The sequence below is a fragment of the Schistocerca cancellata genome, chromosome 1 (assembly GCF_023864275.1).
Source record: "Schistocerca cancellata isolate TAMUIC-IGC-003103 chromosome 1, iqSchCanc2.1, whole genome shotgun sequence".
NCBI classification, from domain to species: domain Eukaryota; kingdom Metazoa; phylum Arthropoda; class Insecta; order Orthoptera; family Acrididae; genus Schistocerca; species Schistocerca cancellata.
The window spans coordinates 1,112,226,997-1,112,249,382 of NC_064626.1; the positions used below are offsets into that span (position 1 = coordinate 1,112,226,997).

Consider the following 22,386-nt stretch of genomic DNA (forward strand, 5'->3'; position numbering starts at 1 on the left):
CATGCAGAAAAATGAAACCTTTCAAAAATAGTCTCACGTTGTCTGCTTCCTTAGTACGAAATGCCGAAACCTCAGATGGACGCTTGGTTGGAAAACTGCCCAAGAACGTGTAGGCAGGACGACGAACGAGCTATTTTTTTTATTTTTTTAAATTTCCTTTTGAAGAACTGAAACGTCGGGAGGAATATGAACTGGGTAAAGGTATACCTGTCACGGCTTATACCACTGAAATTCATAAAGTTGTATTTCATACCCTTACATCATCTCCCACATCCAGGCACCACACACTGCCGTAAATCGTAGTGTCGTAATTTTCTCCCACTGTTAGCTTGGTCAAACAAACTGTTGATAGACTAAGTTCTTGATACAGCCACACACTGGTATAGCAATCTTCCACGGTGGCTTACGGGGTAAGTTCTGAAAGGAAACTGAGATCTGTTTGGCATTCTGTTCTGTGGCCTAGCAGATCCTTCATCGTCCAGCATGCCGAGACACCGAGTTTTATGTGGCTGGCAAGCAACCACAGAAAAATAATGAACCTGGTTTGTTTTTATGTTTCCTAAGGTTTTGTAGCCGTATAGAACATACCCATATGGATCAGGTATTCAGTGCTGCTTAACTTGAGAAAGATCATCTCCCATTTTGTGAGAGGTACAATCAATTTGAACTGACACTTTTTAGAGACTAAGGTGTCTTCCGTTCATAACTCGTGGTATGAATAGGACACATCCTGAAGAGATATATCTTTTGTGTACCTTATTTGTTCCTGCTTATTGAACATGTGGTCTAAATTCTAGGCCTATACGCTACGTTTGACTCAGCTTTGCTCTATTGTAAACTTTGCATTGGAAATGAAGTATTAAATTGCTCCAGTAGCCTTATTCTCACACGTGTACAAGGTGTTTCAGAAGCCATGGTCAATATTCAGGGATATAGCATAAATGATCATTTGAAACAAAAAAGTCAAGTAAACATGGGGTCTAAAACGCTGACCTTAAGAGATTCTTGATCTTCGATGCTGTGAAACAAATCTCTTCTACGGCAAGCACTTTGCTTTCCGTATTTTGAGAAGTGGTAGTATGGACCAAAACAAGAAAAAAATGTCCAGTAAACATGTGCTCGAAAATGTATACCTTAAAAGTTACGAGCACTTGTTCATAATAAGTGAGAAGTAGAAACATTTTTAATAATCATTTTTTAGTGTTGTAGAGACAATAGGTTCCAGCTATTCATTAGAAAATGAAAGGCAGTATATGAAAGAGGCAGTACCTACGCAATTTGATAAAACTGATATTCAACCCACCTCTCCTACTGAAATTAGGAAAATAATAAGTTCACTCAAAAGTAAAAAAAAAAATGGTTCAAATGGCTCTGAGCACTATGGGACTTAACATCTGTGGTCATCAGTCCCCTAGAACTTAGAACTACTTAAACCTAACTAACCTAAGGACATCACACACATCCATGCCCGAGGCAGGATTCGAACCTGCGACCGTAGCAGTCCCGCGGTTCCGGATTGAACGCCTAGAACCGCGAGACCACCGCGGCCGGCACAAAAGTAAAAGCTCGCATTGAATTGATGGCATTTCCAACAGAGTACTAAAAGCTTGTTCCCAACAAATAAGTAGGATTCTCAGCCACATATATATGAGCTCACTGAAATAGGGAATTTTTCCTGATAGACTGAAATATGCTATTGTTAAACCATTGCAAAAAAAGGGGATAGATCTGATGCTAACAACTACCGCCCAATCTCACTTCTGACAGCTTTATCCAGAATTCTTGAAAAAGTAATGTATTCAAGAGTAGCATTAGATATTTGTAAAAATGAGGTACTAACAAAATGTCAATTTGGTTTTCAGAAAGGCCTTTCAATAGAAAATGCTATATATGCTTTCACTAATCAAATATTAAATGCAATGAATAACTGAACATCACCCATTGGGATATTTTGTGATCTCTCAAAGGCTTTTTATTGCGTGAATCATGAAATTCTTCAAGATAAGCTTAAGTTTTGTGGTATGACTGGGACAGTGTTCAAATGGTTTAATTCATACTTAACTGGAAGAATGCAGAAGGTTGAAATTAACAGTACAGATAGTCTACAAAAACCAGCAGAGTTCTCTAACTGGGAAGGTATCAAGAATGGTGTCCCACAGGGTTCGGTCTTGGGTCCCTTATTTTTCTTAACATATATTAATGACTTACCACTCTATATTCATCAAGGTGCAAAGTTAGTTCTTTTTGATGATGATACAAGTATAGTAAGCACACCCAAGAAGCAAGAATCAGCTGAGGAAATTGCAAATAATGTTTTTCAGAAAATTATGAAGTGGTTATCTGCAAATGGACTCTCACTAAATTTTGAGAAAACAGTTTACACAATTCTGTACAGTAAATGGCATAACACCATTGATAAATACAGGCTATGAACGGAACTCTGTTGCTAAGGTAGAATACTCAAAATTTCTGAGTGTGTACATTAATGGGGAATTGAATTGGAAGAAATACATCGATGATCTGCTGAAACGGTTAGTTTCAGCTACTTATGCTATTAGGTTTATTGCAATTTTTGGTGATAAACATATCAGTAAATTAGCCTATTATGTCTATTTTCATTCACTGCTCTCATATGGCATCATGTTTTGGGGCAGTTCGTCATTAAGAGAGAAAGTATTCATTGCACAAAAGTGTGTAATCAGAATAGTAGCTGGAGCCCACCCAAGATCACCTTGCAGACATTTATTTAAGGAACTCGGGATATTCACAGTGCCTTCACAATACATATATTCATTTATGAAATTTGTCATTAATAACCCATCCCAATTCAAAAATAACAGCGAAGTGCATAGCTACAATACTAGAAGAAAGGATGATATCCCCTGTTCTGGATTAAATCTCACTTTTACACAGAAAGGGGTGAATTGGCTATTTGCCAAATAGTATTAAAAGTTTGACAAATAGCCAACCAACAATTAAAAGCAAATTTAGAGAATTTCTGAATGACAACTCCTTCTTCTCGATAGATGAATTCTTAGATACGAAGTTGTAACTGTAAAAAAGATTAATTAATTATTTTATGTAATGAAAACTTATGTTAAAGAACACGTTCCACATCATTACGAAATGTCACATTCATAATCTATGGAACAAGGATAAACGTATGTAATGTATGTATTTAGAAGAGTTATGTTTCAAAATAGCGAAGATGAACAAGTGCTCATAGATCTTAAGTAATGCGTTTTAGGGCATATGTTTACTGTTTGCAAAAAAAAAAAAAAAAAAAAAAAAATTATTTAAATGAAGTTTTAGCATCACAATCCTTTAAAAATGTTATATCCAAAGTGCCGAAATAAAGTGCGAAAGGTTGAATTGGAGATAAACGTCAATCACTACGTCATCTCACACTTTTAAATTGGTGTCTAGAATATCGTGAGGAGAAGAGAAAAGAATCAAGTTTCGTGCAGGTGAAGAAACGTTTCTGCACCGTTATCAAATACTTAGCGAGCTATAGAAATACTGAACGGTAACTGGGACTGAAGGAAAAGATTCTAAAAATGTGCAGGAGCCAGAGGAGTAGAAACTGAAGGACTTGTAATACACTGCTACGAAATGGTATACATAAATTAAGGAAACAAATAAAATAGAAAATGAAGACGGCAGAGGAAGTAGTCCATGAAAAGCCACACAAAAATAAGGGACAGGTACTAAACCTTCCAATAGATTGACAGTAGATGAGGAAAAGTCATAGGAGTATTCTTGGGTAATAACATGTAACACATATTGTCATTGACGACAGGTGAAGCAACGATAACATGACAGACATATGATGGAAAGAGACAGATTTAATCAATTGAATAGTTACTGTAGGTTTTACACAAAACTTGCTACTCTAATCGCACAGTTGGTCTGGAGCTTAATATTTTATGTGGAACGTAATTTCCCGTGAGTGCGGACGTGTGGCGTCTCCTGCTCTATGAGTAGAGGTTGCCTGATGTTCCACAGCCTGGTATATTTCTTTCATTTTATGAACTATGGGCTCTCTTTCTTAGTACCCACAAAAGGAACGATTAAAGGAGAGGTTTAGATTGGTTATTCTTTTAAAATATTCTAGTTTACTATTTCCTCTTCATACGAACATCATGTCCGGTGAGACTGACTTAAAACATCCAAACTGTTGACCTAGGAAAAAAAATTGAATAAAGGTTTATTCTTTTTAGAAAAACATCGTTAATTACATTTTGAAACTGTCACAGAGTCACTTACAGAATCACATTGAATCTGGCAGAAAAAAAATCTCGCAACTTAAAAGTTATGCATTTCTCAAAAATAAAATGTAAAGAAAGAATTCCAAATACCTTGAAAACGATACTCGTGTTAGTCACACAAGTACGTACATGTGTGCACATGCTCATGAATGTTCACAGATGCCTGCAGATAATCACGTGTCCAAACACACACACACTTAGAGAGACTAAGATGAAGGGAAGAGGTCTGAGAAGAATAGAAAGAGTAAAGGGTTTGGGTGGAGAGTTACAAACAAGCTGTTACGTGACTAGTATTTGATCGTTTCCTGAATATAGAAAATATAGAAAATACTGCAAAGTGCAGCATTTCGCAGAAGATTAATATTGAAAAATATCCATTGCTACACCGCAGCTTATCGTGCAGCGTCTAAATAATCTGTAACACGTTGACGTGAATAACGAGTTCCCGATTCCAAGTTTGGTAGTAACAGTAAACGAGTGGGTCGATTCGTTTCACAACTGTCAGTCTTTGTTTCCTCACAGCAGTTCCTGTGCAGAAGGAGTGACTGCTGCTAGCGCACCGAAGACTCAAGAGTCTTTCTTCTCCTGAAGAGGTTCCTTCTCCTCATCGGTGACGATAGTAGTAGCCTTTGAACTGGCGCCGTCGGCTAGATCCTCGAGCGCTTTGGTGTCGGCGTTGTCGAAATCTATGGCGAGGCCGACGAAGATGTCCTTGAAGACGAATCCGTCAAGGTTCTTGGCGAGGTAGTAGAGGAAGAGCCAGTCGGAGTAGTAGCACTTGCGGGTGACGGTGATCATCTCGTACGGCTCCAGTTGCTGGGGCGTGGCCAGCTTGAAGATGCGCCGGTTGAAGGCGTTGCTGCGCGAGTGGAAGACAAACGTGAAGAGGCGCCAGAGGAGACCCAGCGCCGTGGCCACGGACAGGATGACGAACCAGAACCACAGGCACACGTATATTTTCTCGTTGATGATGTTGAGCGCCATCACGCACAGCGCGTCGTGCTTTTGCAGGCTGCCCGACGGACCGTATTTGTGGAAGGTGCACTTCGTCACCTGCAATCAAAAAGCGAGGCTACAATTAAACACTGCTAACGTTCTGTTGGTCTGACCTTTACTGACTGTACTTTGCAACGTTCGTATTTTAAACATGAGCAAATGAAAATACACTGCCGTTTGTGAAAAATGCAAAACGCCGAGAAGGAATTACCCGTATAGCGCCACACTTGGTGGAAGTGGCGATGGGCGTGCAAGCAATACATGATACGTTTCGCAGCGATATGGAGTCCACGTAGGCCGAGAAGAGCCCTCTTGTGTCGGACCGACAGGGTCGGCGTTGCGCCTAGTGTAGTCGCTGCAGAGCTGTCACACAAGGTGGAAACAATACAGTGAGTGCCAGTATGCCTCCTCTACGTCAAAGGGAGCCATACCGGCATGTGAGCTAGTTCGAACGGGGCAGAATGATCGATCTCCGGAAAGCGGCGTTGTCATACCGTGACACTTCGGCTCGCACAGGGCATGCTGCTACGACAGTGATGCGTTGTGGAAGCAGTGGATAGAGGAAGGTCGTACGCAGCGGCGAGCGGGAACTGGACCACGAAACATGACCACAGCACGGGATGACCATCTTGTCTGGATGGATGGCCATTACGGACTGTACAGTGTCATCCACAGTGTTGGCTCGTCGCTGGAGCACTGCAACAGGTGTGAACTTGTCTGCAGCGACGGTTCGTCGCCGTCTGCTGCAGGTTGGACTGGTTGCACGCATGCCATTACGCCGACTTCCATTGTCCAGAAACCACAAGCTCCTCCAGCTCCAATGGGCACGTGAACACCGTCACTGGGTTGCTGAGTGGCAACATGTAATCTTTTCGAATGTGTCCCGCTTCAACATGTCCTACAGTGATGGCAAAATACGTGTCCGGCGGTACCGTGGTGAGAGCAACCTGGAAGGCTGCATTGTGGAGCGGCATAGCTGACAAACACCAGGCGTGATGCTTTGGGGCGCCATTGGTTACAACAAACGATCTCGCCTCGTACGTACTGCGGGCACTTTGAACAGCAACCAGTACCTAACGGAGGTTGCGGAGCCTGAGGTACTCCCCCTGCTTCAGGCATCTCCACAGGCCACATTTCAACAGGACAATGCCCGGCCACAATGTACAGGCATTCTTCGAAGAGTGACGGGTACCATTGCTTCCCTAGCCTGCACGTTCGCCAGAAATGTCGCCCATCGAACATGTCCGGGATATGATTGGTCGGCATTAGGTGCGTCACGGTCCTCCAGTAACTGGTGTCACGGATTTGTGGGTTCGGATTCAAAATGTGCGGAGGGAAATCCCTCAGGAATGTATTCAGAACCTTACTGATTCAATGCTACGGCGTATAGCAGCTCTAATTTCAGCGCATGGTGGCAACACGACATAGTGAATAGTAGGGCTCAAAGAACATGTACAGATTTGTAAAGGTAATCATTTGTTACTTGTCGTGTACCTAACCTGTTGTATTTAATTAATTGAATGCATGCGTTTTCTTCTTGGTGTTGCAATTTCCACAAAAGGTAGTGTAACTTGCTGAAACTTGTATCAAGGATACTGCTCGTAAATTACTGTCCTGAGTTGTATTGAAATGAATCTCATTCTTATAAGAAAAAATTTAAACTTATATCATTTAAACCCCAAACTGCCTTGAACTCATGAGAAGAACACGGCAAGTGCCATAACCCCATTTCCCAGAAACTTCGCTCATTGGAAGAGGAGTCAAAATAAGCGAAAATGTGTCTCGGCTCATCCGTAGGCTCAACCGTTTCTGAGAAAACGACAGTCAAAGGTGTCGAGACACTTTGCGTGTCTTTTAGGAATTGTTAAGTTCAGCTGAAGTGGCTGCACAGCAGCTAGCGTCGCGGCCTGCCCCGTGTTCGAAACCAGATTATTGTCTTTATTTTACCTTTTTCCTTTTCGATTTATCTACCCCTATACGGTTACTACACGAATGTTTCTTATCAAGTTAGGGGATACAAGGGCGTTATGTTAATTGTAAAATTACAAAAAAATGGTTCAAATGGCTCTGAACACTATGGGACTCAACTGCTGTGGTCATAAGTCCCCTAGAATTTAGAACTACTGAAACCTAACTAACCTAAGGACATCACACACATCCATGCCCGAGGCAGGATTGGAACCTGCGACCGTAGCGGTCGTGCGGTTGTGTAAAATTACAACTGAGTTTCATAATTTGTTACCTACATTTATTATATAGAATATACATGCATGATCCATCGCTGTCTATTCGCTTTGAGAACTAATTCGGGACTGATGTTTTTCCCTTACTGATTCCCTCAAGAGGACAGAACCAGCTGGGCAGCTAAGAATCGATTGAATACGGGACACTCCTTGCAGGCTGGAGGAATAAACAGGTGTACTTGCTGGGTGACCAAACCCCACTTCTCGAGAACGTGCACGCAACACCACCAGTATTACTGACGAGATACTAAACAGTAATTTCACTGAAAACAGTACTACACGAATATTTCTTGTCGAGTTAGAGTTACAAGGGCGTTATATTATCTGTACTGTAATAGTGTTATTAATTGTAAGACTAAGTTGGGGTTCACAATAAGTTACCTACATTTATCATACATGTGTGTAATCCATTGCTGTCTATTAGCTCTGAGAACTAATTCAGGACTGACGTGTTTCTCTTACTGATTCTCTCAAGAGAACAAATCTAGCTGGGCAGTCAGAATTGATTGAATACGAGACCCTCCTCGCAGGTTGCAGTAATAAACAGGTGTACCTGCTGGCCGACCAAAACTCATTTCTCGGGAACAAGCACGGAACACCACCAAGACTACTGACAAGATAAGAAAAGAGAAATTTCACTGAAAAAATTTCAATTTTTTTCATTCATTTATTGTTTTCCACATTTGTGTATTAGTCTTCTATGGCAAGCGTAGATACATTAAAAAGGAATTTAAAAAGTAAAAGAAAAGTAATAATCTGGTTTCGAGCACGGGCCTCAAAACTGTGATACTCCGACGTTAGCCATTCACCACGACTTCCGCTGAACTAATTGCGGTCTAAAAGGCATATAAAGTACCTTGAAAATTTTCACTTTCGTTTTCTCTGAAACGATCGACTATCTACTGCTAAGCAGAGACATGTGTTCGCTTATTTCGAGCGCTTTTTCACTGAGCGAAGTTTCTGGTAAATAGGGTTACGAAACTTATGTGCTTTCTGACAGCATTAGCAGAATGCACCAAAATTCTTTGAAAAAAATTGATTTTAAGATGAATTCACTGCCAGAATTTTGCCCTGGAACTGCCGATTTTTCTTATTAGAACTGTAGCTGTGTGCAACGGACGTAACCTTTGCTCTGTCTTCCCTGCATCTCGTAGACTAGTACAGCGTCAAACTTACCCCTTTCGCTGCAACAAAACACATTCATGTACCTGTTTGTATAATGTTGACAGCTCAGTCTATTACCAAAAACCGAGACTGTGACCATGAGGAACATATGTAACGGGATGCACTTCGGCTTAAGGAACCGCTAAACGATGTAGTATAAAACAATGTATTTGTAAATCATATTATAAAAGGCAGTGAGGATGCCAATTACGTACAATTTGAGTATACATATCACCAAATACTAAAGACGTACGATACGTGACAATGGGTTACTGGTATTGCAATCGTTACAAAATCACACATTAACTGCAATAAAGAAAGGCACTGAACACACACAGAGAAAGTACATAAGAAGCTATAAAGAAAGAATATGCGGTGCCACAACTCATGTCGAATTACCAACTGGCTGTTACAACGTTAGGATTCAAGTACGGGACCCACGAAACTCTGCGACCGTAATACGCCCAGAACGAGGCTTTTAACTGATGATTAATACAAACGAGAGGGAGCAGCAAAGAACACTGTCCGATAAAACATTGAAGTTCCCAGAACGGCAGAATGATTGAGAGCGTATCTGATATTATTTCAATGATTACAAAATCGAATCAAATTTACGAGGAACTCGCCAGTATGGACCCGCTTGTCATTACACGGTTGCACCGCCTCTGGCCTGTGGCCTGGATGCACGCCCTGATTCTGATTGTATCCCCGTCTGAGGCAAACTGGCCCCCAACGTTTTCAGATGATCCCTGATGTCCTGGACACTGGAACTAGAAAGTAGCTGATGTCCGAGCTGGTGTAAGGTTAAGGCTGAGCAGTCGACATACCCTTGTGGATATCACAATGACTTGTATCGGGTGACCTCACCAATAAACAGATCGTTCCCCATAGAATCACGTGATTTTGACTACAGGTATTGTACAATGGACAACTTAGTGAAGTGAATTAATTAAACAGGGGTGTTATAACATAGATGAAACATGGCTGCTGTAACTGACAAGGATGATAATGGCCCGGCCGGAGTGGCCGAGTGGTTCTAGGCGCTACAGTCTGGAACCGCGCGACCGCTACGGTCGCAGGTTCGAATCCTGCCTCGGGCATGGATGTGTGTAATGTCCTCAGGTTAGTTAGGTTTAAGTAAGTTCTGGGGACTGACGACCTTAGATGTTAAGTCCCATGGTGCTCAGAGCCATTTGAACCATTTGATGATAATGGTGGAGATTTTATCTAAATAATGAATGAAACAATGGGCACTATGTAGTCCTATTTATTACAAATTGCCATAGACTGCAAATCACACAACGTGTCCGCCTGCTAAGGTGAGTGGTAACCTGCTTGCCTACCCTGCAGCGGGCCTGGGTTCGATTCCCGGCCTGGTTGGAAATTTTCTCCACTCGTGGACTGGGTGTTGTGCTTCCATCATCATCATCATCATCATCAACATCATCATCATCATCACCGACACGCAAGTCACCCAATGTGGCATGACCTGCAATAAGACTTGCAACTAGGCGGCCGAACTCCCCCAGATGGGGCCTCCCGGCCATCAATGCCATACGATTCTTTCATTTTACACACAAGATGCAAAATAACAAAGAACAGTTACGTTTACGGAGTACCAATGCAGGTTACAACAGAATTAAAATATGGACACCTTGTTTTTTCACAATATTTCATTGATTTATCTTTAATGATTTTGTAGATAATGGGCTGGTTTAATAGAGCTCTTATGTGTGTGTTTGGAACATACGTGCCAGCACCTGAGATGATGCAGAAGGCCTTGTTCTGGAGACGTTGGACGTTTAGGAGGGTGGTGTCTTGCGCCAAAGACCACACTCGCGAGCCATACAGTATGACCAGAAGTATGAGCTGCCGCCAGAACATTTCGCATTCTATGGTCAATCCTTCACCCTTTAAGAGAGGATACAGACAACAAAAGAAGAGTGCAACCTTTATTCGTAGCTTTTGTGATCTATTTTAGCCATGAGAGGAGCCTGTCTGTTTCGAGGCCCGGGTACGTCATTGAGTCATGCCAGGGCAGAACCCGTCCTAAGATCGTGAGTAGCCAGTTCTGTAGTGAAGTACACAGAAGAGCCAAAGAAACTGTTACACCTGCCTAATACCATGTAGGGCCCTCGCGAACACACAGCAGTGCCGCAACACGTGGCATGGACTCGACTAATGTCTGAAGTAATGTTGAAGGGAATTCACACAATGAATCCTGCAGGGCTGTCCATAAATCCGTAAGAGCACGAGGGAGTGGAGATCTCTTCTGAACAGCACGTTGCAAGTCATCCCACAGCTGTTCAGTAATGTTCATGTCTGGGGAGTTTGGTGGCCAGTGGAAGTGTTTAAACTCATAATAATCTTCCTGGAGCCACTCTGTAGCAATTCTGGACGTTTGGAGTGTCACATTGTCCTGCTGGAATGCACAATAGACATGAACGACTGCAGGTGATGAGACAGATGCTTACGTACGTGTCACTTGTCAGGGTCGTATCTAGGCGTATCAGTGGTCCCATATCACTCCAACTGCACACGCGCCACACCATTACAGAGCCTCCCCCAGCTGGAAAAGTCGCCGTGCAGGGTTCATGAGATTGTCTGCTTACCTGTACACGTCTATCTGTTCGATAAAGTTTGAAACAACACTCGTCCGACCAGGCAACATGTTTTCAGTTATCAACAGTTCAACTTCGGTGTTGACGGGCCCAGGCGAGGCGTAAAGCTTTGTGTCGTGCAGTCATCGAAGTTACATGAGTGGGCCTTCGACTGCGAAAGCCTATGTGGATGATGTTTCGTTGAATGGTTCTCACGCTACGCTTGTTGATGGCCCATTGCTGAAATCTGCAGCAATTTGCGGAAGTATTGCACTTCTGTCGCCTTGAACGATTCTCTTCAGTCGTTGTTGGTCCCCTTTTTTCAGGATCTTTTCCCGGCCGCAACGATGTGGGATATTTGATGTTTTACCAGATTCCTGATATTCACGGTATACTCGTGAAATGGTCGTACGGGAAAATCCCCACTTAATCGCTACCTCGGAGATGCTATGTCCCATCACTCTTGCGCTGACTATAACACAAAGTTAAAACTCACGTAAATGTTGATAACCTGCCATTGTAGCAACAGTAATCGAGCTAACAACTGCGTCAGACGCTTGTTGTCTTATATCGTCGTTGCCGACCGCAACGTTGTATTCTGCCGGTTTACATATCTCTGTATTTGAATACGCATGCCTGTACCAGCTTCTTTGGTGCTTCAGTGTGTATGGCCTGGCATTTAATGGGATTAATTTTCACATTCCATACATCACATCACTGCGAGATTTTGTCTAGGTGTTCTTGCAATTTACGTTGAATGAATAAAAGGTTTCTGCTACTCTTGTATATGGCCGTGTCGTCGATGTTTAAGGCTATTTCACCACCGACTTGCTTGGGTATGCCGTTGGTTTAGATGGAGTGTAGGAGAGGACCACAGTCGGACGTATCTGTCTGGACCGCGTTCCGTTTCTAATGAAAAACTGCCGTCTCATAAGAAACGAATCGAAGATCTAGTTTAAGTGTTCTGGGCAGCGTGAATTATGAAGTTCGTAAATAAGGCCATCATTCCAGACGCGATCAAACGCTTTCGCAGCGTCAAGGAATACTGATTATGTTGATTCTCTCTTCGCCTGGCCAGGAAGGTGTGCTCATCCAAGCGTTGGGATTGCAGGATGGTGGAGTACTCAGGGCGGAAGCCAAACTGCTCAGGCATGAGAATATTGTTTTCGGTTAGGAAAAATTGGAAATTTGTAGTAAGATCTTATGGGACTGCGGGGGTCATCGGTCCCTAAGTTTACACACTACTTAACCTAACTTAAAGTAACTTACCCTAAGAACAACACACACCCATGCCCGAAGGAGGACTCTAACCTTCGACGTGAGGAGCCGCGCGAACCGTAACAAGACGCCCAAGACCGCGCGGCCCCTTTCGGTTAGGAATTTTCGGAGGGGTTCTAGGATTTTCCTGAGGGCTGTTAGTAAGAAGATAGGTCTGTAGCTTCCTGGAAGGAGCAATACCCGGGCACAGCCGGTGAGCCGACATCTTGGCCGCCCCTACTCTAAACTGTCAATCGCCATCATATCTCAGAATATGGTACTCTTGCAGGGCTCATCTCTTTTGAATTCTGCACGTCGTGTCGCTGTTAGATTGCCGGGTAAAAGTCGCAATGCGCCCATGTCCCTGTTAAAACAGTCTTTTAGTACTCAGTAGCCTCCCGTCATGTAGGATGGCAACACTATTGCCGTCTGAGGAAGCACAGACGGTATCTGTCCGGGTGGCGTTTGCTCATAACCAGTGCACTGGTCCTAGAAGCTTCCCACTGGTGTCTCCCTCGGAGGTGGAGGCACGTGCACTTTGAAAAGGAACTGTAGCTCCCTACGAATAATGCCTTGACATTGGCCCTTCCATCTCTGCTCTGCGAGGCTTATTCGCTCAACATGCATTCTATAGGACTCTCAACTACCCATTTAAGTAACCCTCCAGAAGAAGTTAATATGGAAATTTTGTGGGTATATATGGCAGTCAGTGACGCCAACTGTATCAATACTTCCATTTTTCGATGGGAATAGGTTTACAAGAGATGGGTTTATCAATTTTATTGAGTTTTATTATGATATGCGGCACTTTTGATGAAAAACGGTCGCCTATCACTAGTCCCTATCAGGGACAGACCTGAGAAACTTGATGGTCATGGGAGTCGCTCAGCGTCACGCTGATAGTTCATGGACACGAGCAGATGTGCAATGTTTTATTGAAAAATAGCATCATGATATTATCACATGAATGATAACACGTGAGGATGCAGGATGTCTGTGATGTACCGTTGTGCCGTCAGAGTTTTCTCTATCACTACCAGCAGTGATGTGATGTCAAATCCGATTGCTCCCTACACCGAGACGTCAGGTGTAACACCACTGTGCTTCTCGGCTCTGAGCACTATGGGACTCAACTTCTGAGGTCATTAGTCCCCTAGAACTTAGAATTAGTTAAACCTAACTAACCTAAGGACATCACAAACACCCATGCCCGAGGCACTGTGCTTCTCCAAAACTGTGAGAGAACGGAATCTCTTCCCAGATTGTCGCCGTAGTCGTTGCTGATAGTCATTTTGGCTAGTGCAGAACACAATGCGACGCCATTTGCCAGCAGCAGTCCATCCTTCCCGATCACAGGACCACCCCAAACACAGCTATCTGCGTTGTTGTGTTAGGGAGAGCCAGTACATGGGACAGCAATTACGAGTCTGGCTCTGATCAGTGGTGCAGTATGACACAGAATGTACCAGGTAGTCCGAGGACGTCGGTTCTTCCTCGCGGCGTCAAGCACTGTCGACTGGAAACTTGACGATGATTATAGCTGCCCTAATGTTCCCATGCAGTCCAACGCTGGGGTACTGTCACATCCGAATGCTACATAAATCTTGGTATTGCATGATTCGATCAGACTGCCAAATGGAGACAAACAACGAGGCCCCTTTCAGTCTCCGTCAGGTGCTGATAACGCTGTCTCACACAAATGCGCAGCATCTCCATGCCCCTCACAGTGATCACTCAACATCTGACGCTGTTCTTTCCCTCCATATCCCCTACATGTCGTGATAACAATTCTAAATGCGGACAAATTCTAATGCACCCTTGTGGCCACTCTACCCATCACACAGAACTGGCACTCTTTAATCATATTCGTCGATGATGTGTACTCGTACGAAGTTTCATTGATGGTCCACCTTGTGTCCTGGGGCTTCACCTTTTTGTCAGGCAGTGACGAATAGTTTCGCAACATAGCCCTACATGCTTGCCAGCCGGCCGCTGTGACCGAGCGGTTCTAGGCGCTTCAGTCCGGAACCGCGTAACTGCTACGGTCGCAGGTTCGAACCCTACCTCGGGCATGGATGTGTGTGATGTCCTTGGGTTAGTTACGTTTAAGTAGTTCTAAGTTCTAGGAGACTGATGACCTCAGATGTTAAGTCCTATAGTGCTTAGAGTCATTTGAACCATGCTTTCCATAAAGTTCGTTAACGACAAGTCTTTAGCTGTAATAGGTTTGTATCGGCAGGAAACTTTGCATACACTCTCACCTCCTAAATAAGGAGTAGGTGGCATGCGTTTCGAAAAGTGAAGAAAAATAATGTTTTTCGTTACCATCTCCACGGCTTGCAACACGACCCACTGGCGCAACCGAAACCAGTCTTCCGTCTCTTCTTCAGGAAACAAGTCTATCTGACTTACCGGCAACGGATGTCCACAAAATGCCTGACCAACTTTCCAGAAGAAATCCAGTATTAGAATCGGAATTTAAAAGAGCTTTGGAGGACTTACGGTCAAATAAGGCAGAAGGGATAGATAACATTCCAGCAGAATTTCTAAAATCATTGGGGGAAGTGGCAACAAAACGACTATTCACGTTGGTGTGTAGAATATATGAGTCTGGCGATATACCATCTGACTTTCGGAAAAGCATCATCCACACAATTCCGAAGACGGCAAGAGCTGACAAGTGCGAGAATTATCGCACAATCAGCTTAACAGCTCATACATCGAAGCTGCTTACAAGAATAATATACAGAAGAATGGAAAAGAAAATTGAGAATGCGCTAGGTGACGATCAGTTTGGCTTTAGGAAAAGTAAAGTGACGAGAGAGGCAATTCTGACGTTAAGGCTAATAATGGAAGCAAGGCTAAAGAAAAATCAAGACACTTTCATAGGATTTGTCGACCTGGAAAAAGCGTTTGACAATATAAAATGGTGCAAGCTGTTCGAGATTCTGAAAAAAGTAGAGGTAAGCTATAGGGAGAGATGGGTCATATACAATATGTACAACAACCAAAAGGGAATAATAAGAGTGGACGATCAAGAACGAAGTGCTCGTATTAAGAAGGGTGTAAGACAAGGCTGTAGCCTTTCGCCCCTATTCTTCAATCTGTACATCGAGGAAGCAATGATGGAAATAAAAGAAAGGTTCAGGAGTGGAATTAAAATACAAGGTGAAAGGATATCAATGATACGATTCGCTGATGACATTGCTATCCTGAGTGAAAGTGAAGAAGAATTAAATGATCTGCTGAACGGAATGAACAGTCTAATGAGTACACAGTATGGTTTGAGAGTAAATCGGAGAAAGACGAAGGTAATGAGAAGTAGCAGAAATGAGAACAGCGAGAAACTTAACATCAGGATTAATGGTCACGAAGTCAATGAAGTTAAGGAATTCTGCTACCTAGGCAGTAAAATAACCATTGACGGACGGAGCAAGGAGGACATCAAAAGCAGACTCGCTATGGCAAAAAAGGCATTTCTGGTCAAGAGAAGTCTACTAATATCAAATGCCGGACTTAATTTGAGGAAGAAATTTCTGAGGATGTACGTCTGGAGTACAGCATTGTATGGTAGTGAAACATGGACTATGGGAAAACCGGAACAGAAGAGAATCGAAGCATTTGAGATGTGGTGCTATAGACGAATGTTGAAAATTAGGTGGACTGATAAGGTAAGGAATGAGGAGGTTCTACGCAGAATCGGAGAGGATGATGATGATGATGATGATGTTTGGTTTGTGGGGCGCTCAACAGCGTGGTTATCAGCGCCCGTACAATTACCCAATCTTTGCTCAATCCAATTGCGCCACTTTCCTGGATGATGATGAAATGATGAGGACAACACAAACACCCAGTCATCTCGAGGCAGGTGAAAATCCCTGACCCCGCCGGGAATCGAACCCGGGACCCCGTGCTCGAATCGGAGAGGAAAGGAATATGTGGAAAACACTGGTAAGGAGAAGGGACAGGATGATAGGACATCTGCTAAGACATGAGGGAATGACTTCCATGGTACTAGAGGGAGCTGTAGAGGGCAAAAACTGTAGAGGAAGTCAGAGATTGGAATACGTCAAGCAAATAATTGAGGACGTAGGTTGCAAGTGCTACTCTGAGATGAAGAGGTTAGCACAGGAAAGGAATTCGTGGCGGGCCGCATCAAAGTACTGATTGCAATGAGCATCCGTATGTGTCTCTGGAATAAAGTGGAACAGTTGGCGACTCAGCAGTCACTTGGCGCCGTATACTTTATGTTTATAAAAGAAGCCAGTATACTGACAGACAGCTAGGATGGAAAACTGGTAGAAAGGAGAACAACAAGTAATCTTCCATCGAAACTGGAGGACATTAGCAGAATAAATGAAAGAAAAACATCTGAGAAAAAGATTGCGGAGGATGAATAAAACAGGAAGGGCATCGAAAGTAGAATGTATCAGGAAAATGTGTACCTGAACTAAAGAGTTCTAATGGCATGAAATACTGATTTGGAACTGAGCAAGATGTTCTGAGTGTCTGCATCTAAAGCACTGCATGAAAGTGCAATATGGACTAAAGAAAAACAAGAACAAAATAAATTGGGGGAATTCAAAATCTGTTGCTACAGAAGAATGTTACAAATTAAATGAGAAGATGAGGCACGAAAGAATAGCAAGGCTAGCTTAGTTGACAACTAGTAAACTACAGATTCTTTAGACAATCGACCACCTATATGGGACAGAGCTTCAAATTTATGATTACAATTGAGATAATATGTTAGATATTTTGCATGAAACATAGAAGCGAGAAACGTTTAGAAAACGTTTGAAATTACATTTTGCTAGAAGTCGTTAAGCGCTCTCATTACCAAGGAATAGAGGAATATGGTCTTGGTGGTCTGAGCTCCGTTTTCAGAAAACATAGTTTCTCACGCGTGTCAATGTTTATGATGTCATAACTCCTGAACTATGTGTCGTACAATTACTTGATTTTGCAAATACATTCAGTGGTATAGGTGCATCCTGTGGGCAAAATATTTTTCATACAGGGTGTTTCAAAAATGACCGGTATACTTGAAACGGCAATACAAACTAAACGAGCAGCGATAGAAATACACCGTTTGTTGCAATATGCTTGGGACAACAGTACATTTTCAGGCAGACAAACTTTCGAAATTACAGTAGTTACAATTGTCAACAACAGATGGCGCTACGGTCTGGGAAACTCTATAGTACGATATTTTCCACATATCCACCATGCGTAGCAATAATATGGCGTAGTCTCTGAATGAAATTACCCGAAACCTTTGACAACGTGTCTGGCGGAATGGCTTCACATGCAGATGAGATGTACTGCTTCAGCTGTTCAATTGTTTCTGGATTCTGGCGGTACACCTGGTCTTTCAAGTGTCCCCACAGAAAGAAGTCACAGGGGTTCATGTCTGGCGAATAGGGAGGCCAATCCACGCCGCCTCCTGTATGTTTCGGATAGCCCAAAGCAATGACACGATCATCGAAATATTCATTCAGGAAATTAAAGACGTCGGCCGTGTGATGTGGCCGGGCACCATCTTTCATAAACCACGAGGTGTTCGCAATGTCGTCTAAGGCAGTTTGTACCGCCACAAATTCAAGAAGAATGTCCAAATAGCGTGATGCAGTAATCGTTTCGGATCTGAAAAATGGGCCAATGATTCCTTTGGAAGAAATGGCGGCCCAGACCAGTACTTTTTGAGGATGCAGGGACGATGGGACTGCAACATGGGGCTTTTCGGTTCCCCATATGCGCCAGTTCTGTTTATTGACGAAGCCGTCCAGGTAAAAATAAGCTTCGTCAGTAAACCAAATGCTGCCCACATGCATATCGCCGTCATCAATCCTGTGCACTATATCGTTAGCGAATGTCTCTCGTGCAGCAATGGTAGCGGCGCTGAGGGGTTGCCGCATTTGAATTTTGTATGGATAGAGGTGTAAACTCTGGCGCATGAGACGATACGTGGACGTTGGCGTCATTTGGACCGCAGCTGCAACACGGCGAACGGAAACCCGAGGCCGCTGTTGGATCACCTGCTGCACTAGCTGCGCGTTGCCCTCAGTGGTTGCCGTACGCGGTCGCCCTGCCTTTCCAGTACGTTCATCCGTCACGTTCCCAGTCCGTTGAAATTTTTCAAACAGATCCTTTATTGTATCGCTTTTCGCACTTGCAGCGCCATCTGTTGTTGAAAATTGTAACTTCTGTAATTTCGAAAGTTTGTCCGCCTGAAAATGTACTGTTGTCCCAAGCATATTGCAACAAACGGTGTATTTCTATCGCTGCTCGTTTAGTTTTTATTGCCGTTTCAAATATACCGGTCATTTTTGAAACACCCTGTATGTAGTTAGTGATAAAGAAGTAATAATTTAAAACGTCATGCCCGATGCTGCAATTTTACTGCATGTACAGGGAAAATTTAGCAAACGATAAACTTTTCTCCTTTCATCATTTTGTGAACAGTATGGAAGAAAAAATTAAGTGCGAAGATTGTTGAGAGTCACTAAGTGCTCTCATCCTCAATGGAATGAATCGGGCAACTAGATCTGGAGACGTATCAGAAATTGTACGAGTTTTTGATTGTGCGCATATGTCCACAAATGTTGTGTATACACAGAGTGATTCACGAAGATATGCAAATATTTTAATACGTTATTCTACAAGTAAAACTAAAGAAAAAAGTTCATATAAACATAGACCACCAATGGTTTAATTACGAAATTACGGCTAATAAAAGATTTTGCCTGAAATTCAGCAACTTCGCTAATATGAAGCCATCGCAAAACTGTACGAGGTTAAAGTAATGCATGATTTCCGTTTATTTTGTTGTTATTGGTCTGGTAAATCTAATAAAACATGTTTGAGACGTATATAAGCAGTAGTTTTCCAAAACATCCAGAGATGTAGAGATCATTATATAAATAAATTTGTTTACTTTCCATTAAGATTGTAGAAACGTTTATGTCATTCTTGGCAACCGTTAGTAAGTTGTTTCAGTCGTTTTCTAACCTTGAAACGAGTTAGTTTTCTGTATTGTTCAGTGAAACAACATACACTATGCGATCAAAAGTATCCGGACACCTGACTGAAAAGTTCGTGGCGCCCTCCATCGGTAACTCTGGAATTCAGTATGGTGTTGGCCCACCCTTAGCCTTCAGACAACTTTCACTCTCGTAGGTATACGTTCAATCAGGTGCTGGAAGGTTTCTTGGGGAATGGCAACCCATCCTTCACGGAGTACTGCACTGAGGAGACGTACCGATGTCGGTCGGTTAGGCCTAGCATGAAGTCGGCGTTCCAAACAAAGGTGTTCTATAGGATTCAGGTCAGGACTCTGTGCAGACCAGTCCATTACAGGGATCTTACTGTCGTGTAACCACACCAACACAGGCCGTGCATTATGAGCAAGAGGTGCTCGATCGTATTGAAAGATGCAATCGCCATCCCCTAATTGCTCATCAACAGTGGGAAGCAAGATGCTGCTTAAAACACCAATGTAGGCCTGTTCTGTGATAGTGCCAAGCAAAACAGCAAGGGGTGCAAGCCCCTTCCATGAAAAAGACCACCACACGATAACACCACCGCCTCCGAATTTTACTCTTGGCACTACACATGCTGGCAGAGGACGTTCACCGGGCATACGCCATACCCACACCCTGCCATCGGATAGCCACATTGTGTACCATGATTCGCCACTCCACACAACGTTTTTCCATTGTTCAATCGTCAAATGTTTACGCTCCTTACGTTTATATACCGGCGCGATGTGAGACTTATGAGCAGCTGCTCGACCATGAAATCCAAGTTTTCTAACCTCCCGCCTAACTGTCATAGTACTTGCAGTGGATCCTAACGCAGTTTGGATTTCCTGCGTGATAGTCTGCATAGATGTCTGCCTATTAAGCATTACGACCCTCTTCAACTGTCGGCGGTCTCTGTCAGTCAACAGACGAGGCCGCTTTTGTCCTGTACGTGTCCCTTCACGTTTCCACTTCACTATCATATCGGAAACAGTGGACCTGGGATTGTTTAGAAGGGTGGAAATCTTGCGTACAGTCGTATGACACAAGTGACACCTAATTCACGTTTGAAGTCCGTGAGTTCCGTGGAGCGGTCCATTTTGCTCTCTCACGATGTCTAATGCCTACAGAGGTCGCTGATACTTAGTACCAGGCAATAGGTGGCAGCACAATGCACCTAACATGAAAACCATATGATTTTGGGAGTGTCAGAATACCTCTGATCACATAGTGTAGTAACAACTGTTTATTTAAGTGAAACCACACGATAGCTATTGTAGTTTGTACATTATTTATGAAATAGGGATGCCTTTTAAATTTACGACAGAGAAATACGCCGATATGGCGTTTATTTATGGCAGCAGTTTACGAATATCGCGTACGTTATCCAACTAGGAGGATTCCGAATGCACGAACCATTAGTGAAGTATTTCGAATGTTACGGGAAACAGGTTCTCTACCTAGCGTTCATAATCAGTCCTGGAAAACTACTGCAGATACACGTCTGGGATCTGTTTTATTAGATCCACCAGGCCAATAACAATAAAATAAATGGAAATCGTGCTTTACTTTAACCTCTTACAGTTTTTCGATGGCTTCATATTAGCGAATTTCCTAAATTTTAGGCAAAATCTCTTTTATTAGCCGTAATTCCGTACCAAACATTTGCGGACCTATGTTTATACGAACTTTTTTCTTTAGTTTTACTTGTAGAGTAACATATTAAAATATTTGCATATCTTCGTGAATCACCCTGTATATACCGGGTGATCAAAAAGTCAGTATAAATTTGAAAACTGAATAAATCACGGAATAATGTAGATAGAAAGGTAAAAATTGACACACATGCTTGGAGTGACATGGGGTTTTATTAGAACAAAAAAAAACAACAAAGTTCACAAAATGTCCGACAGATGGCGCTGGACAGCAAAACGTCAGTGACTGCGCACGACAATCGTCATGCTTGGCCTCCCAGGTCCCCAGGCCTCAGTCCGTGCGATTATTGGCTTTGGGGTCACCTGAAGTCGCACGTGTATCGTGATCAACCGACATCTCTAGGGACGCTGAAAGACAACATCCGACGCCAATACCTCACCATAACTCCGGACATGCTTTACAGTGCTGTTCACAACATTATTCCTCGACTACTGCTATTGTTGAGGAATGATGGCGGACATATTGAGCATTTCCTGTAAAGAACATCATCTTTTATTTGTCTTACTTTGTTATGCTAGTTATTGCTATTCTGATCAGATGAAACGCCCTATGTCGGACATTTGTTTGAACTTTTGTATTTTTTTGGTTCTAATAAAACCCCATGTTCCAAGCACGTGTGTCAATTTGTACCTCTCTATCTACATTATTCCGTGATTTATTCAGTTTTCAAATTTATACTGACTTTTTGATCACCTGGTATATTTCTTTTTTATCGTTCGATACATAAATGACGTTTTGGCTCATCAGCGTCTTTGTAACTGGCAGTGACGATCATCCACTGAGCTGTTAGTTGCTTTACGCTGATGGGTAGTTATGTCTAGGGCGTACCTTGGGAAATACGATGTCTAGGATGTCGGCGTCGTCGCCGCTGGTCTCGACGACCTTCGGCCCGAGCGAGAGGAACTGCCCACCCAGGAAGGCGTTGGTGAGCGCGAACTGTGCCACCAGGTTGACCGCGTTGAGCACTTCGCAGAACACCATCCACATCGCCCACGGCCGGTTCAGGTGCAGACGCTCCAGGAACGCCTTCCTCACCACAGCTATATTCTCTTCTCGTGCCTTTCGGGACGGTATCTTCTTCTGCAAGGAGACAAAAATGAATTTATCATTCACTTTGCAG

At 43.1% G+C, this 22,386-nt stretch overlaps 1 protein-coding gene across 2 annotated transcripts in view; it reads right to left on the reverse strand.

Moving 5' to 3' along the window:
• Positions 1-4,194: 4,194 nt before the first annotated feature.
• Positions 4,195-22,386, reverse strand: part of LOC126163044 (innexin inx7) — a 165,083-nt gene continuing 146,891 nt past the window's right edge. Inside the window, exons 2-3 of one of the 2 annotated variants that reach the window (XM_049919941.1) lie at positions 22,095-22,346; positions 4,195-5,321 (exon numbers count right to left, since the gene is read on the reverse strand). In XM_049919941.1, the coding sequence (XP_049775898.1) occupies positions 4,836-5,321; positions 22,095-22,346 (738 nt within the window). In that variant the 3' untranslated portion in view covers positions 4,195-4,835. The remainder of the gene's footprint in view (positions 5,322-22,094; positions 22,347-22,386) is intronic. The other variant, XM_049919931.1, reaches the window with a different exon arrangement.